Genomic DNA, 18,238 nt, shown 5'->3' with positions numbered 1-18,238 from the left:
GGGTTTACTGTACTACAATTATTAGGAACAGTTGGGCACGAGACACTTTGATAATCAGGCCACTTAATTTAGATACCCTGGTAAGAATTTATGAGCATAATATCCATTTCTGAAAAGCTTGGCCTTGATATTTTGCAGGATATTCCTGTCATGGTATACAGATATTTTATTAATTAAGTCAAGCTAAAATTCTAACAGTTTAAAAAGATTTTCATTCCAGTTTTTATCTATAGTTAAGTGAAAATAGTTATAGGACATAACCACACAGTTTAATATCTTTCATTGGAAGATTTATTTGAGCATTTTACCTCAGCCCCACCAACTCTTGGTGGTTTTGCTTGAACTTGTTTCTTCTCTCTAGATGTGTCAGACTCTGATTCTGACTGACTGCCTGACTCTGAACCAGAGTCAGAGTCGCTGCTCCCTGACTGGCTGCTGCTTCCATTGCTACTACTTCCAGAACTTGAACCAGATCCAGAACCTGATGCTGAACCAGAATCATCATCCGACTGGCTGTAATTAGATATTAAAGATATATTATGCAACATTTTTAGTAGTAGAATAAAATCAAAGTGAAGTAAGAAATTTAGCTTTATCTGTACAGTTGTGAAATTAGCCAAGTAGATATATAAAATACTTCAGAAGTTGGGTCAATTAATGACATAGTCATAGACATATCCTCTGCAATCCACAGCTTCAAAGAGATAGGAAAAATATTACCAGTTGATTAAACATCCAATTTTACATTCATTCAAAGGTAGGTACAAAACAAGCATGTGTTGCTTCTCTCTGTAAATAGGGCCAAATTCAAGGTGAGGGGTATCAATATATTCCCTGTCATAGGAAACTATAGAGTTGTCATCTTGCTATTGTGAAAGTGGTACACTCAGTTTCCATAAGGTTCAACTTTGGGATAGGCAATTCTAGCTCTCTCATTCAGCATCAGTTGTACAATGGATTATGAATAGAGACGTATATTAAAAGCCTTGATATCTGGCACTGGGATACGCAGCACATTCTGTTAACCAGCATTCAGGGCCAGCTGCGGCCTGCTCCTGCTGTCATGGGGCAGCTTCCCAGGCAGGGCAGCTGCCATTGGGCAGCCCTCCTGGCTGGGGTCAGCCCGCTGGCCAGCGTCAGCAGCCCTACTCCACTAACCAGAAAAATCTGATTATCTGGCAACCTCTTCCCCAGACATGCCAGATTATCAAGCTTCTACTGTACTATGATTAGTTACGAATTAGTTACTAACACTATGATTGGTACAGTAACTAATTAGTTTACTGTTAAGTAACTGTTCATTATCTAACAGCGGATGCACAATATAGAACTGAAATGAAAAAGGGGTCAGGAATAGCGCCCCCCCCCATATGCCCTTCAAACAGTCAGACAACAGGAAAGGAGAAAGGGCCTGATAAACACAGAGCTAGCAGCCAAACTTTCTATAAAAGTTTGTGCTTTAAGCAAGGACCAGGGACAGCACCCTGATACAGGACAGATCATCCATGATCAAAGCATGCAGTCCAAGCAAAACAGCAGTGGCACTGCCTTTTCACACCATCTCAATCATTTATTTGTTTGTTTTAAATAACCTGTATTTAATTTCAATACCACCCATTACTCTCAGATGAGAAAGAGAGAGAATAACAAACAATCTAACACAGCAAAGAGGTCTTTCAACACAATCAGATTGCCTTTCCTAATATTCCTAATGCAGCAAAAAAAACACACATGTAATTTCACCTCTGTCTTTAATAAAGAAGCCAAAATAGGGTAAACCATCAATTTAAACAAAGTCCTTTGTGAGGTGGTTTTTTACACCTTGTGTTATTTATAAATATGGACCTAATGATTTATGCAAAACAGAAGGTTATCAGGAAGGATTATGAGGATTCTATTCCTGATGGCTCACCTACATGGGTAATTATGCTAGCATGATATTACTGTATTGTTGTGCAAATATAACTCCCTATGATGATACTCTTATGCAAATAAAATTTCCTATTTAGAAAAGCCCTGAAGCTGTCACTAAACTGCATAACCACTCTCTACAATGTTTATTTAGGTTAAAAAGAATGTACACAACATTTTGGCATAATATTTTTATATGTACATATTGTCAGGTAAGTTCAAGACAAACAAATCTGGTTTCTCAAAACAATTTTACTAATAACCTATGCTAAAGATGCAAATACTAAAAAAAAACCTACCATAATATTAATATAACATAGAAGTCCCAAATTTTTCAAAAGACATCTTGATAGAAACTATGGTAGGGACAATACTGCCTTGAAAGTAGCAGAATAATTTCAAACAAACATCTTGAAATTAAACATGTTATTTAAAACAACTTTAAATAAGCATTCCTTTTTCCTAAATAAATTGATTGGTCATTCAATATGCTTGCTTCTCTATCAATAATGAATTATGCATAAGAATGCAAAGTATGCAGTAACTATTTTCAAAGACAATATATATTTTAAAATCTCTAATCTAGCCGGATATTTGTTAAAAGCATATAGCCATATTAGTCTGCAGTACCCACCTGGAGAAGCAAACAGAGAGCCAGATGGGTTCCCAGAAGTCACCTACCACACGACTGGCTCAACAAAGAAAGTAACAGACCACCGCTGGCCATCATCTACAGTCTTCCCAGCTCAAGCCTCTAGCACATCATCAGATCTACTCATTATCCTGGACGATCATCCCATCCCCCCACCCACCCACACACCTTGGGAGGCAGGCCAGTCCTGGATTACAGATAACCCCCAAACCTGAAAGCAAATATTCACCAGCAACTACATATCACACTATGGAAACACTAATCCAGGAACCAAACTCAAACAAACTTCATTACCAACTCTGTCTACCTATCTAAGTGACACCACCACAGGTCCTAATTACATTAGCCACATCCTGCACATCTAGCAGTAATAACTGCCATCATGTACCAGCAATGGCCCTCTGCCATGTACACTGGCCAAACTGGACTGTTTCTACACGAAGAAATAAATGGACGCAAGTCAGAGATCAAGAATGGCAACATTCAGAAGACCATAAGAAAGCACTTTAATCTCCCTGGATGCTCAGCAGACATGAAAGTTGCCATACTTTATCAAAAATAACTTCAAAAATAGACTTCAAACTTAAAACTACAGAGCTAGAACTCATATATAAACTTGACACTATCCAACTGGGTTTGAATAGAGATTGGAAACAGCTAGCTCACTATAAAAAGGAATCTTCCCTCTTTTGGCATTCAGAATATAATCCATTTTGCATTTAGCTGTGATGCTCACAATACTATTCACAGACCTGTAGAACTCTGTGCGGCCTGAAAGTCTGTCTCTCTCACCAACAAAAGCTGGTCCAATAAGAAAAAAAAAGAAAAAATTACTTCATCCCCCTGGTCTCGCTGCTATCCTGATATGAACACAGTTACAACCACACTGAATATGCAGCATAAAGTGTTCTGAATGTAGTAGCTGTTGTAGATAGTTAATATCTACAACTGCTCCATTAAGAGCTATGGAGCCCAAAAGTACATGTGCGTAGTCCTAGAGCAAGTCTAAAGCACAGCACACTAGCTCTTCCTCCTTTGTTTAGACTAATGGGAGAGAAACAGTGTTTTTGTTATCTAGAGAAACAATGAGCTAATCCTATAAATTTTCAGTGGGTGTGTCTCCACAGCAAAAAAAAGACCTATGGAGGTGCATCTCAGAGCCCAAGTCAAACTGTATGGTTAAAACAGCAGTGTAGATATTGGGGCTCAAGCATCTGGTAGGGGGAAGGGTCTTGGAACCCAAGCTCTAGACCAGTGGTTCCCAAACTACGTTCCATCGGAACATTGGTATTTCACAAGCTATGGCAAAGTGTTCTGCCACTGAAATTGAGCAACGGCGGTCTGTTCCCCATTCTCAGAGGAAAAAATAAATTTTGGGATATTTTATCCATCATCTCTGCTATATTTGTTTTGTTAATGTGGTTTCATTATTTGAGTTGCCTTTACTGTACAATAATTTAGTTATTATTATGAAATATTTTCCATTAGTAATGTTCCTCATACTTAGTACGATGATGTAAAAAAGATAAAGTGTTCCACAGACAACACTGTGATGTCCAAGCGTTCCGCAACCAGAAAAAGCTTGGGAACTGCTTCTCTGGACCAACATCTACACTGCTATTTTTTGCACTACTGCATGAGCCCTGCAAGCTAAGACAGTTGATCCAGGGTTCGTAGTCATGGGTCATTGCACATTCCCTGACCAAAGTTATCTAAACTGACCTAAAAGTTTTAGATACAGACCAGCCCTGAATAGTGGGTGGAGAAAAACACGTTTAACTTTGAAGAAATTACTTTGTGTACATGTACGTGAGAGATGGGAAGACAGTATTTATCTTAAAGCTTAACACTCGGTTCATATTTCAATTCACAGCTTCTGCCTCACTATGACAGTAATTATGTTTCTCAAGCTCATACACTTGCTGGAGATATGATCTTCCTAACCAAGCTGATGAAGAAAAGAAAAAGAGGAAAGAAAAGGTGGGTTGGAGAGCAAGAGAAATATCCATTTTTGTAATTAGAAGCAATGAGAACAACATAATTCAGCTGGAAAGTTTGGCAAGTAGAGGGATTTTTTTAAATTTACTTTTGAGAAGTCTATTGCTTTCCTTTTCATGTACCTTAGTATGGGTAATAAACAGCAAACCATACAAAATTATTAATAAGGTTAAAAATAAACTTCTACATCTCTCCTGTCCAAGAAATAGTTCTAGCCCAGACTATCACTTTACATGCTTATGAAGGGTCTGAGAAGAGTGAGTAATGCATGTCAACAAACAGGGGTGTTGTTGATGGGGGTCTCTCAAATTCTAACCTAACCGTTCCGACAAAGCAGAGTTGATGAGTCTTCCAAGACCACAAGAGTCACCATAAGATGCAGGGTTGTCTACAGGGAAAAATGTGGAGTGCTGATTGTAGGACTTTTTGGGGATTGGGGAATGAAAAGGTTCTCCTGTGTGCCCTGGGAAGGTTTTGGAGCGTTGGAATGGTCTGATTGCATTAGAACATCAGAGTTTTGACATTCTTTAACCAGGTTAATGAGCAGAGCTGTCCCATCATAGGACAAGGGTGGGCAGCTGCCCCAGCCCCCATATCAACCACCCCAGCCATACTACAAATGGGAGGGGAAGTTACCTGGGACAGGGCATGGGTGCTGAAGGCAAAAGAAGGCAGCAGCAGCAGCTGCAGAGGGTCACCTCTCCCTGGCCTCACTCTGCACTCACTCCAGGGAGCAAGCAGTAGATTACTCTGCTGCTGCTTCTCATGGCCAACTGAGAGGCCTCTGCTACCAGCTGCCCATGGTGAAGTAGGGCTCAGCTGTCTGGGAGGCAGTGGTGGAGTACCACAAAGTGATTATGTGGGAATAGAGGCTGAGCGAGGCAATGCCCGGTGGCTACTGCTACCATCTCTGCCTGCCCATACCCCAGGTAGTCCCTGGCCAGATTGGCCAGAGAAGGAGCCAGGTTGGGGCTGGGCATGTGGCATGAATTGGGTGCCCAGGGTCCCATGCCTGGGGGGTTGCAGAGAGGGCTTGCCATGCCCCCAACCCTCCTGTCGGGACAGCCCTGTCTGTGAGGCCTCAGACTCCTCCTCTCATCTACCCCATTCTCACCAGCCCTGGCCTTTCAGTCCTCTCTTCAACCAGTACCTGCTCTCTTAGGCAACATGTACAAAAAACGAAAGAATCAAGGCATTGGTAACTGAACCAGTGGCACACCACTAGCATAAATACTAACAAGTAAACTCATTGCTCTGTTTACCATGTTCCATGCACCTCCTTCAGTTCCTCCATTGCCTGCTTAGGCAGTAACCTAAACCATGGAACTCAGAGGGAGACAGGAAAAGGAGAGAAGTGAGGGAGGTGGGGGCGGGGGGCAGAACAGGGTAAACAAATGGCTGAGATTGCACCCAGAAATGGAAGGTAAAAAGACAGGCTGGTGCATACACATTAAAACCTCAGTTTTGTTTTTCAGAGCCCAGGTAGATGGTACTAAGACTTGAAAGTTGTAGCAGCCCCAAGTATATAAGAAAGGGAAGAATCCATGTGTAATTCAGAGTCAAAACTTATTTCATGCTGAAAGATGTTTCTGGGTTGAATTCCATGAGCAAAATACACACAGGCAAGTAGAGCTGTCCCTAGGTCAATCCCCACCCCACCTCCATGGCCCAAGGTGCACACTGAATTAGGACAAGACGACTAGGTTTGAACAGTTTACATACCTATCTGTAATCTGCTTGGCAAATGATATAGGCAATGGCACAAGACATTAAAACTGTCAGTGAAGAATGAACAAAGGCATTTCTCCAATAGCGCTAACATCATATGCACCATTGATACCAATACCTTTGCACTGCTACCAACATTCTCTGCATTCACATTTGGACTACCTGACACAATGATTAGCTTTACTGGAACTAACTTCCATCCACAAAGTGATTTTTATTTACATTTGTTCATCATGAGAAGCACACAGGTTTACAATGTGTGTTAAGTGATCCACCAAGTGGTTAAAACTCAAGTTTTCCTAGCGCATACAAGACCCAATTCGATCAACTACATTGACATAAGAACTACATTTCTTCCATCTCCAATCTCACTATTGATTGGCTTTAGGAAAGCAGCAAGGTATTTGCTGAGTGGTTGAAAATACTTACCATTTAAGTTTCTTAAAAAAAAAAAAAAAAAAAAAATCTAGTGCAGCATATTAGATTTCACACATACCCCAGCTACTACATGTTTTAATATATTTAGCTTTAGAAAGATAAAAACTATTCCCCAATCTAAATGAGTTTTAAAAAAAAAAACTTTAAATATGGATAAGCTGGATTTATGGAGTTAAAAGACCCCTCTCTCTCACCAAGTTGTATCACAGTACCACATGATGGTATCTCTAATGGAGTAGAAAATGAAAGATGAGATGTTATAAGGGAAGCAATCAATATGTTTCAAGCAAGAATCATTAGAAGTGTCAACTTTTAACTATAAAAAACCTGACCTTTAAAATAATTGCTTTACTGGAGAAGAACTACATGACAATATGACAATCAAGTTAACGTTACAATGAAACAGTACTTGGACTCCCTTTGTGACAAATATGTTAAGATGCAAATCTAAACCAGATAGGTGTAAGCAAATAGTCATATCTTAACATCTTTACTTCAGATTTGTCCTGCATTAGAAACAATAACGTTCCTTTCTGTATTACCTTTTATCTTACCCTTCCCTCTTTCTCGAACAGCATATTATGCCAGCAATTCCCTTTCCCAACTGAAAAGTGATGAATACTACTCAGTTATTAACTATGCCTCTTTAGTTCTGTTCAATTCCACAACCCTTTCTAACAATGAATGCAAGAAGTCCTATTCAGCTGCACAGGAATACTTATCTGAATAGGTACTGCTCATTATAAGTTAAGGTTCCAAAACTATATCCCTCATTCTCATAGTTCCAGGGATTACTCAAACATTCCTTCACTAGGCAGCTCAAATTACTGTAATCACTGTTTCTAATATGTGCTTGCCTACAGATTAAGAGACCACATCTGACACTTGGATGAATATCCTTGGATAGAACTATGGTGAATGAATGAGGATCTAGTTCACCAATGCAGTCTCTCCATTCTATCTGCCTCTTCTCTTTATTTGGGTTCGACTCTTGTTCAAGCATCACATCCGTTTCATTGTTCAAAATAAGGAAATTAACTGGAACCTTTACTTTCTGTTGTGTTATTCTTGCTAGAATTGTGATCCTCTGCTGTGCCTAGAGATGTTCTCATGTGAGAATGAGAGGGGAAAGAAGAGGTGAGATAGGCAATTTGTTCACCCCTCACTTCAGAGAGCTCCCAGCAGCAATACAGAAGATTGTATCTTTGTCAGCTGTTTTTAAACACAACAGCAGTGGAGCAAAACTAAGTATGTCAGTCACATCTACAGAGATCACTTAAAGCAGGGGTTTGCAAACTGTGGCTCTTTGAGTACTTCTTTGTGGTCCGAATGCTATAATTGCAAAGTAAAAAACCAAACAAAAAAAAACAAAACCCACAACCTACCCCACAGAACTCTCCTGATTATTTTCAATGAACAGTGATTGCCTAAATGCCCAAAAATGAACACCACATATCTAAACAGCAAACAATATGTGATCTTGAAATACTGGGTAACTGCTGCTATTATCCTCCAGGGAGAAAGAGAAGTCAGGAAGACAGTGGTACAAACACACATGTAAAGTGTGAGGAAAGAGTATGTAAAAAGTTTGTGAATGTCCTGCAGTAAACATACATTACAAATCACTGCATGTGCTCTGTTCTTGAAACAATGTCAAACTATACTTTTTGTAACCCATATTTATTAAGGGCCGCCTTGTTTTAACATGCATGCTCTTCTCATTGTTTTGGTTGTTGATCCATTACTCAAAGGATTACAGCCAGAAAGGTAAGCATTCTCCCCTCTGAACTGAACATCAGTAAAACAAGTTTTAGGAGGGGTTCATATAATGCAGAGGTTATGGCTTTTGTTTTAAATTTTGAAACAAATAGTTGTGCTCTGTTAAAATATCTGTTAATGCTGTTGTCTGAAAGAATGACAACAAAATGAATTCAATTGTAATTTGCAAGGGATGAATTCAACCCTAGAGAGGGAACTGCATCAGTACTCTGTAGCATAAATGAAAGTGATGAGTCAGAAGTTGTATGTTTTCTCTCCCCACATGTCCATCCTTTCCATTTTTCTCTTATTACCATTCCACCAAGTATTCACTTATTCTTGTTTCTTTTTCTGGCATTTAATATTTATTGCTATAGTATATGGTCTTCCTCCATTCTTTGTTATATTACCTCTTCTAAATAGCTCTTTCATTTGTTCTTTTCGCATATTCCATTGTTTCATATCAGAAGGCCACCCATCCCATTAGGAAAAACTAAGAACCCAAAAAGCACACAGGGAAAGGAAGGAATATTGAAGTAGGATCACCCACCCTAAAATTTCTTGGTATTCTTCACTGACATATTAAGCTACAATAGGAAGAAGACTAAGTTAATGGCAGCTGTGTGGGAAGTGGACAGCCAAGCCTATGTTGTCATTGTGTGTGGACAACAGCTGAGTAGTAGTACATTTTAGGTGCCTCTTCCAGTTTCACAGAAATTCAATTATTTGGAAGGGTGCTATACAAACTTAAAAAATGAGAGAAAAAATAAAATATTTTAAAACAAAATGTATTCAACAAAAATAGATTTATTAGCCTTGACAATGACAGCCTTTTTTATTTTTCTGGAAAAAGAAAAACCTAAATATCTACACTTCACTTTATTTAAGTGTAGCTAAAAACAAAAAAAAACAACAATAAAAATAAGACCAAGAGCACAGGAGACATAAGCAATGCACATAGTCTCAGAGGGAAAGCTGTGTTAGTCTGTAGCTTCATAAGCAGCCCTGTAGCACTTTAGAGACTAACAAATGCACCAGGTCACTGATAAGACCCACTTCTTGGAGATGACAACAGCCAGACTAAGTAAGCCACTACAAGTTGAACCTTCTAGTCTGGCACTCTCTAGTCCAGCAACATTCTGAATGATTTTAGTTAGTCGAATGACCACTTACTAGGTCCCACAATATTTTGTTTCCAGACACCAGTTCTAACTCACAGTGCTCCGAGCTGTTATTTAGCTTTAATTTAACCCAAACAGCTTCTAAGAGCCCAGTAAGCCATTGAAGCGTTGATAACATTGCTGGACAATATTGACCTCCTGTGGTCTAACAAATTCTCTCATTTGGTACCAGTCAGGTCCTAAGGGTGCCAGACTAGAGAGGTTCAACCTGTACGACTTTCTTGTTAAACAGAAATCTGTAATGTATGGCAGATCCACAACTTTGAAATAATTTTAGAGTCAAAATTATGCATATATTCAGCTTAAAAACTGAAGAAGTTTCTAGATAATTTTTATAAGTATGTTTAAATTAGCTTATTTATGAGAAAGTACACTATGTAAGAATCAGCATCCTTGCAGAAAGGGCACCAGGCAGTAATGTGAACATCAATATAGCCAATGTGGGTTTGATTTTTTTTATTTGAAGTGTAAATTTAAACTTTGACTTTCTAACTTAAAAAAGCAGTCTTCTTAAGTCAATTTCCTCTGAAACTATCAATAACAATGTTCAACCTTAAACTTTTTTCACAATGAATGGGACAGCATGAATAACTTCTGCACTGAGCCTCTGTTGCTTCCCTCACTTTCAGAAACACTAACACTATTGCTCCTCTACACAAACAGCCTCACAATTTTGTTATCTCTTTTAAGCACATACTTCAAAACATTCTGCAGCAACGTTCACGTGAACCAATAAAACTCCCTTGTCACCCTCTCTTCTTGTGCTTCCTATCTCTCCACCCTCCAACCCGCCATATTCTTCTCTCTCCATATGGCTCCTCATCATCCATTTGCCACATTTAATTAGACTAACTGCCCTTCCATTAAAGGCTGCAGCTACCTGGTCCAGCATGCTTAGGATCTGACAAGTCCTAAATGACATAATCTGTTGGACCAGGGAGGTCCAGCCTCCTTCTCCTTGGGGACTCCAGACTCCTCAAGCTGCCATGGGGCTCTCCCCAGCCCTGAGCTCTGTCAGGAGCCCCAGATTCCTCCACCCGCCATGTGGCTGGAAACTGCTTTGGCTTCAGCCCCTGCCCTACAAATGAGGTTCCAGCTCTGTGAGGGAGGAGCAGCAGCAGCAGGGACAGAATGCAAATTAGGTGATATGTACATTCCAAAGCGCTGGGAGTGAGGAGGAGGAGCATGTAAATGCAGTGCTCAGGTGCACAAGCATCACATGAGGGAGGGGAGTAGACAGGGGGCTGAAGGTTGAACTCCAGTGGCTCTACAGACTGCTGCTTCACTGAGGTGAAGAACAAGTGCCACTCACATGGCCCACCCCAATCTATACCTGTTAGATCAGGCCTGCACTGGATCAGAATGCCTATACAGAACACATTAAGTTGAATGAATTGTGCAATAACCATAATGAATTCCTAAACTAGGCAGACATGCCACTCCTTACTGAATTCAACACAATTAAAACACAGTTTTAAGGGCCAGTTCTAGTTGTTTTAGATAAACTTCATATATGGGGAATTTCTCACTGATTTAGCTTAATTGTAGTGGAATGCAAAAACAGGACAACTTATGACAGCGCACTTGAAACTTAGAGGCTTTTTAAACAGATGTACTAATTTTAACCAACATAACCAATTTTAAAACACAGTTAAACAACATTAATACTACATGAACAATGGAGAAAGTCTCTCTCTATGTAGAAAACCATGGCAAAACTCAGCAACATCCATGAGCCCATAGCTTGTCTTTCTTTAGTCCACCTACATAACAAAATGCAAAATATATAGCCTCTTCTTCCCGAATAATTTTTAAATTATTTTAAACTTCCCAGTCCTATCTAAAGCACACATAAAGAGCAAAAGATGGAATCCAAATCACAGCAGCCCTCTGTTTAGCCCATTAGCGTTGATATTATGCTTATGCAATTCAGGAATAGGTAATTCAGTACCAAATTTCCCCATAGAGACTCCCCTAATTTGCTCACTAAGCTTTTCTTGATACTAACTTGCAGGCAGTTAAAACTGAGCCCCCTCAAAAAGCTACTGGCCCCCAAAGGAAAACTTTTTCAGAACACCTGATTCTAACAATGTTTCCTCCCTTACATCCAAGGCCATTTGTACAAGGACAGTATTATTGTTGCTAACTATCTGCTCATCCTTCCTTCCTATTCAGAGGAACAACATATGTGATGTTACTGCTAATTGCGCTGGACACAGTAGCAAAAGATTGTGGCGTTTACATATTGGAACAAGCTGAAAAGATGGTTCCATAATAATTAAGTAACAGAACACTGAGATGACAGAAAACAGAATTTAAATGATACAGGGAAACCTCTCATCTGGCACCCTTGGGACCTGACCAGTGACAGATGAGAGAATTTTCCAGATGACAGGAGGTCAATATTTTCTAGCACATTACTAACACTTCCACTGCTTACTGGGCTCTTTGAAGACATTTAGGAGTAAATTACAGCTAAATAACAAAGACAGAGAGCCAGGACTGGTGGCTGTAAACAACTTTACAGGACTACAGGAAATTTAGCCAAATCCATGATAAGTGGTCGTCCAGCAAATGAAAATCATGCCAGATTACAGAGTTTGCCAGATGAAAGTGTTCTGGATTAGAAAGGTTCAGTCTTGTCTACCTTACAACTTCTACCATTGCTGGCACCAGTGACAAATTACAGGTACAAAGTTTATTTTGCCATATATGGGGGGAAGAAAAAAAAAACAACTTTCATGTTCATAGCCAAGCATCTGCCAACTGTTGCATATGAACAAAGACAAGAAGATTCATATGCAATACTTGGCAAATGCCTGAACATGAAAGCTGCATTCTCCTCTCCTCCCCTCCCCTCCCCCCGCAAGTGGAGAAATAAACAGATTTCTAACTGGCAGCTGTTCTGAATGGACAGGGATAGAAAAACCACATCAGTTTTATCAGTCTCTGGATTTGGAAGATACTGAACACAAAAGTAAGAGAAACCTGTATGCATTAGAAGCAAGATCACTGTTTCCTGGAGAACAGCTGGAATTCTATTACCAGACTATTGGAACAATCCTTGAGAACTTCATCTGTACAATTTCTTGCCAGTCTGTGAAATCTGAAGTCCACAGCCAATGTTCTCTCCCACCCCTCCAACTACTGGGAAGAAGCTGTATTTTCTTTCTGTTCCTTCCACTCTCATTTTAGAGCTTTGTAGTTAGTCATAGCCTCTTTTTGTGGTCTGATGATCTACTGTTACCAACCTGCTGGCTGCCACTTTACAACCTCAATTTTAAGCCCAATTGTTCTCAGTCACTGCTCTATTTTCCCCAATCAACAACAGTGCTCTAGATCAAGGATGACAAACTCATTTCAAGAGAACTCATTATTATGGACCATTGACCAAGCTCTACACTGCAGTCCACATATGCCCTACAACACATGGCAATTTCACAGTTGCACAGGGCTAAATGGAAGAATATGGGAATAAAATTAATATTTTGTTCAATGCCTCATCTTCTGTATTGTCACCCAGAACATCAGACCCTTTTAGATTTACTACTATTAGTGTTCTTTGTTTCTCTTCCTTCCCTATATCTTTTATTAGTTTCTTTCACCATTCCCTGTCTTTGAGTACCTCCTCTGTCCTTTTCTCTGGAGCAACTCCCAATTATCTACCCATTGTGCTACACTCATAATCCCACTCCCATGCCATTCGTTAAAATGATTTGTGATTAAATAATTTATGTGACGGTGAAGTGTCATCACAGGACTTTAAGCCTGATCTTCCAGTCAAATTAAAATGGAACATGGGAGTTCTTATCTCTAGGTTATGGGATAAACACTGATATCACTGCACTGGATACATTTGGAAGATGAACACTTTGTTGCAGATTTAGTTGTTGTTTTTTTTTTTTTAAATGAAAGCTTAGATTTTGAAAACTGAAAAGCTTTATGGTCTAACAAAACAATACATGTGGACTATCCATTTAAGAAACCTTAGTTAGATTTTAGCTAGACAATACTTATAGAATTTACATTCAGTTCAAAATACCTTCACAGCTAGGGCTCAGAACTTCCATTGTAGTAGTGCCTTTTTAACATTCACAAAGGAAGGCTTCCTGCTTCCAACTTGCAAATAGAGAAGCAGATTTTTCAAACTATTCATGCGTTATTTGGCTATATATTTAATAAACAACATATTTAAAGCAAGTTGTCTTTAAATACAGAATGAAATCTGACTCCAAAGTTAATAATCAAATTGATTAAATATATTAAAACCTCTGATCAATATTCACTTTTAATATTATTGAAAGTACCTGAAACAGCTTATTTAATTGTTAGATGTTTTTAGTTTATTGTCTTTTTATAAGCAAGAAAAGCACATACATTGGTAATCTATATGCATTATGCAGCAGGAGCAGCATTTCAGTTTAATAGAAGGCATTTCTTTTTCTACATTATCTTTAATTAGGATGTCTTGTGTTTCTTACTAAGTAGGCAGTGTGATCTGCAAAATCATTTGAGGTGTTCCAGGCAAATTAGCCACAGTTTTTGAATTTTGATTTACAACATTTTGAAACTCAGGAGACCAAGCTTTGCTGGCATTATTTTTTCTGAGAAAGTGAAAACAGAAATAGCTCTGAACTTCTGTAACAGCGTGATAATAATTGTAGCTACAATCCTGCAACCTTGTTGCTTTCAGTAAAAGCAAGATAACTGTTGTGTCATCAACTATGCCTTTAAAATATTAGCCTTAATCATCGCCATACCAAGCACAAAAAGAAAATAAATGAAAATTGTCACTTTATAGAATAGCATAAAATGCATACACATTAGGTCTCGGCATAACCGAAGTTCTCATTTCACAGAGGCATAAAACATTTCTGTAGAAATATATTTCACATATCTTCTCCCCTCTCATGTACAACATGTATTATAATTACTCTAAATAAAAACAAATTAATCTTGGAACTTTCCACAATGCTGCAAAGCTGTAGTCACTATACCAAGCATGTTTGTAGAACAAAAACTTCTAATTCCAGTTCCTGGTGCTTGAATACATTATCTGGGCTTAACTGACAAGTTAACTGATTAAATAGTTAATACTAACACACTGAGGCCTGACTGGCAACTACCAAACATCCCACTGAAAGAATGGGATAATTCATACTTTCTTTACAACTACTTCAGTCTGAAGATGGTAAAAATACAAAATAAAAAGCAAAAATTTGGCTCAAATTCTCTGCAGCCAGGCCAGAGACTCTTTTAGGTAGAAATTCCACTTTTTAAAAAAAAAAAACAAAAAAAAAAAAAAAAACAACACCATAAAAAAGTCATGGAGGTTATCAGAAATCCAGAGACCCAAGATTTACAAAATTTATAAAAGTTAAAGTTGTCTCTTTTCTACCCAGATTTATGAAAGTTTTAAAGCAACCTTTCAAGTTCCATGAAAGCTGCTTATCTTAGTTTGGAAAACAAGTTTTATATTATACTAAATAAACTTCCCTTTAGCAAGAGCAACATCTTCTAAACAATTAATAGCACTGTATACACTCAAAGTTTGAAACTATTAACTTCTAGATTATAGCTTGTTTAATAACTCAAAATGGCAATGAATCAAAGCCACAGCTGAGAAAGCAATTTCATTACTTGGACCAGTGCAGGTTGTCACCCTAGTGAAGGCTACAAGGCATCTGTAGGTCAGGAACTAAGCAAAACTACAGATTAGGTAACAAAATCAAAGCTTAAACTCCTGTTGTAGATTAGGGTGGGTTTTCACAATGCACCCATCATCATGGTATCTAAGTGCATAGGTTGCATTTCCAATATAGAGACTTTATTTTGATACCCTGAATACATTTGGTTTTATAACCAGTACAGCTCTGCCCTTGAGGACCAATTATATTGCCTAAATACTAATTTTAATATTTTCCTTTACCAAAAAGTCTACAGTTTCCTTTTAAAATGATGCTGACAGGTACTTGAAGTCATGCAAGCTATGTTTCCCAAACACAGATAAATCAGTCTAAATACCATTACATTAATTGCATGTTATAATACAAACCACATTAAGCTACCAAGGTGACAGGAATGACATAGAAATCTGGAGAAGACATAAGGACACCTCAAAACCATGTTCTGCATCTATGCCAAAGAGTTTCAATTGTCTACAATAGTTATAAATTCAAGCTGTCTGCAAACAAAACCATACAACAGGAAATTGCTTACCTTGATTCTCCACTACTGTTTCTTATGCTTTCCTCATCACTGTGCCCATTCATTGTAAATATTCAGAAGTTTAAAATAAGTCCACTCAATTTTTGAGATGGTTATTAGAAGTCCCCTTTCTAGTCCTCCTTGAACTCCACGTGTTTTACAGGTGACTTGTTTGCTCAACTGTTCACCAAAGGTAGTCAAGATCCTTTCCCAAATTTCCTAAAATAGAGTTAGGCATATAAAAGTATTAAGAAAGTTATCTAAAATATTGAATAGTTCCATATAGACTCTGAAGATGCCAAGAATAACTGACTTTAATAAGCAAATATTTAAAAGGATTTAATATGAAACCCACTTAATTAAAAAAAATGAAAAGTAATTTGTGGTAGTACCTGCTGCAATTGCTGGTTTTGCAATCACATTTTCCTGTTTGAAAGAATGGTTTCTCTCTTTCCTATTGCTGTGTAAAAGGCCTACCCAAGGAACTGTTCAATTGAAAGTACCGTGCCACGGTACACAAACTGAAAATAAATAAAAATATTTTTCTAATTTACAGGCGATGAGAAGGTGCTACTTCTAAATATTTTGATGTATTTACTGTATGAATCAAGGGCTCAAAAATGTCACACAGACCAAGTCAGTTTCTAAACACTACCCTATTATAAACTTTAAATAAGCACAGGTTTAAAATAAAAGTATTTTATTTCACCTGACAGAGTAAGATCAGTAAACACAGGCTATACAAATATTGGAAAAGTATTTCCACGTTCAAGCATAACATTTCAGCAAATTATCAAACAGCCTAACAGCTACCCATTCAAAAAGTTGCCCTGCTCCAGAGTTAGCCAATAACTAATCTAGCTCAAGATCTCACAGCTGGAAAAGTCATTATCTCCCATACCACAATAATCAGAGCTGTGGGTAGTCAAACAGCCGAGGTCGCTCTCGAGATGTCCTATGGCAGGAGTACAGGGACGAGCCACCTAACAGACCAGGGAATGACGAGTGCCGCAATCGCTTTGAATGGATGCTAATGAGACTAATAGCCCGCCCGCTCGCCCGCCCCACCACCCCGCCGCTAGTTCGGCTGCCTCCTGGTTTTGCCCACATGAACTGTGATTTCCTCGGGCTACGGCTGCTCTCAGGCATCAATCGCAGCACCGCTGCTTCTCCAGGCCAGTACACAAAGGACCCGGCGGAGGGTTCCAGCCACCGAGGAGCCCGATAATCCTGCCCCAACCCAAGCCCCGCTGGACTAGAGCCTCGGAGCCAACCAGGCCGCTCTCGCAGGGGGAGAAGCGTGTCCGTGGCGCGGCCCAGCGCTGCCGGGAGCTGGTGCGGGCGCAGCGCCCCTGTTGATCACAAATCTCTGGGGGCTGCTGGTTCAACAAAGCTGCACGCTGGGAGGCCTGGCAGCCACCGCGGGCCGGGCTCCGCCGTCCTGAAGCCCCGCACCGACACCCCCATCCTTCAGCAGCGTCCACACTTACCCGCCCAGCCCGGGGCTCGCAGCTCCTCTCCCTGCATCTCCCCCCACCCGGCGAAAGACCTGCCCAGGCCTCCGACTTTCCCAGCCCCGCGCGAGCGCCCAAGTCCGAACCGCCCCCTCCCGGCAATGGTCGGTCTCCCTCTTCCCTCGCGGGCACTTCCCCGCTCCCGGTGCGGCCTGCAGTAGCGCCGCGCTTAGCCACGGGCTGCAGCTCCCTCTTGGCCTAGGGCCGCGTTCCCACCCGCCTGGAAGCGGCAAATAGGCCCCGCTCCCGGCCGGCTCCTTCCCACTCAGCCCCGACAGCCGCAGGGAGTCCAGCTCCAGTCCCGCTAGAGACTAAGGACGCCGGCGCGAGCTGGGGCCCGGGCAGGCCGCTTCCTACCTGTCAGGGCACAACGGAGAGGAAAGTGCCGCCTGCAGCCCGGACTGGGGGCTGCTCCGGCCGCCGGGCCTGACCCGCCTCTCCCCCCGCCGCCCGGCCGGCCGCCCGCGCTAGGCCCTTGCTGACCTACACGGCGGGCTGGCCCGCGGCGCCGCGCCGCGCCGCGCCTCGCCTCGCCTCGCCTCGCACAATGGAGCCGAACCGGGAGGGGGAGAGAACCAGGGTGCGCGCTGCGCCGCTGCCGCCACCGCTCAGGTCCTCCCGGCCGCCGCCATCACGCTATCGCCGCTCAGTGCGGGCTCCCCCTCCCTCGGTCGTATGGAAACCCCGGGCGTGATGTCAGCCCGGCGCCCTGGGACTCTGCGCGAGCGGAGGGAGGAGCTAGGCGAGGGGCCGGGCTCCGGCAGGAGGGAGCCATGGCGGCCTAGCGGGGTCCGAGAGAGAAGGCGGCGGACTGTGGGCGGCAGCGCCACTGCGGGTGAGGGGCAGGGAGG

The 18,238-nt window shown here is 40.9% G+C and overlaps 1 protein-coding gene across 5 annotated transcripts in view; it reads right to left on the bottom strand.

Annotated features, from left to right (window-relative positions):
- The window catches only part of CHD1 (chromodomain helicase DNA binding protein 1), a 79,187-nt gene extending 61,165 nt beyond the window's left edge, over positions 1 to 18,022 (bottom strand). The window contains exons 1-4 of one of the 5 annotated variants that reach the window (XM_074995282.1): positions 17,871 to 18,017; positions 16,266 to 16,394; positions 15,886 to 16,092; positions 309 to 513 (exon numbers count right to left, since the gene is read on the bottom strand). In XM_074995282.1, the coding sequence (XP_074851383.1) occupies positions 309 to 513; positions 15,886 to 15,938 (258 nt within the window). In that variant the 5' untranslated portion in view covers positions 15,939 to 16,092; positions 16,266 to 16,394; positions 17,871 to 18,017. The other 4 variants (XM_074995280.1, XM_074995284.1, XM_074995283.1 and 1 more) reach the window with 4 other exon arrangements.
- Between the last annotated feature and the right edge of the window lie 216 nt (positions 18,023 to 18,238).

Source organism: Carettochelys insculpta, chromosome 5, assembly GCF_033958435.1.
Source record: "Carettochelys insculpta isolate YL-2023 chromosome 5, ASM3395843v1, whole genome shotgun sequence".
NCBI lineage: Eukaryota > Metazoa > Chordata > Testudines > Carettochelyidae > Carettochelys > Carettochelys insculpta.
Note: the sequence above shows the minus strand (reverse complement) of the source record. Positions and strands in the feature narration are given on the sequence as shown.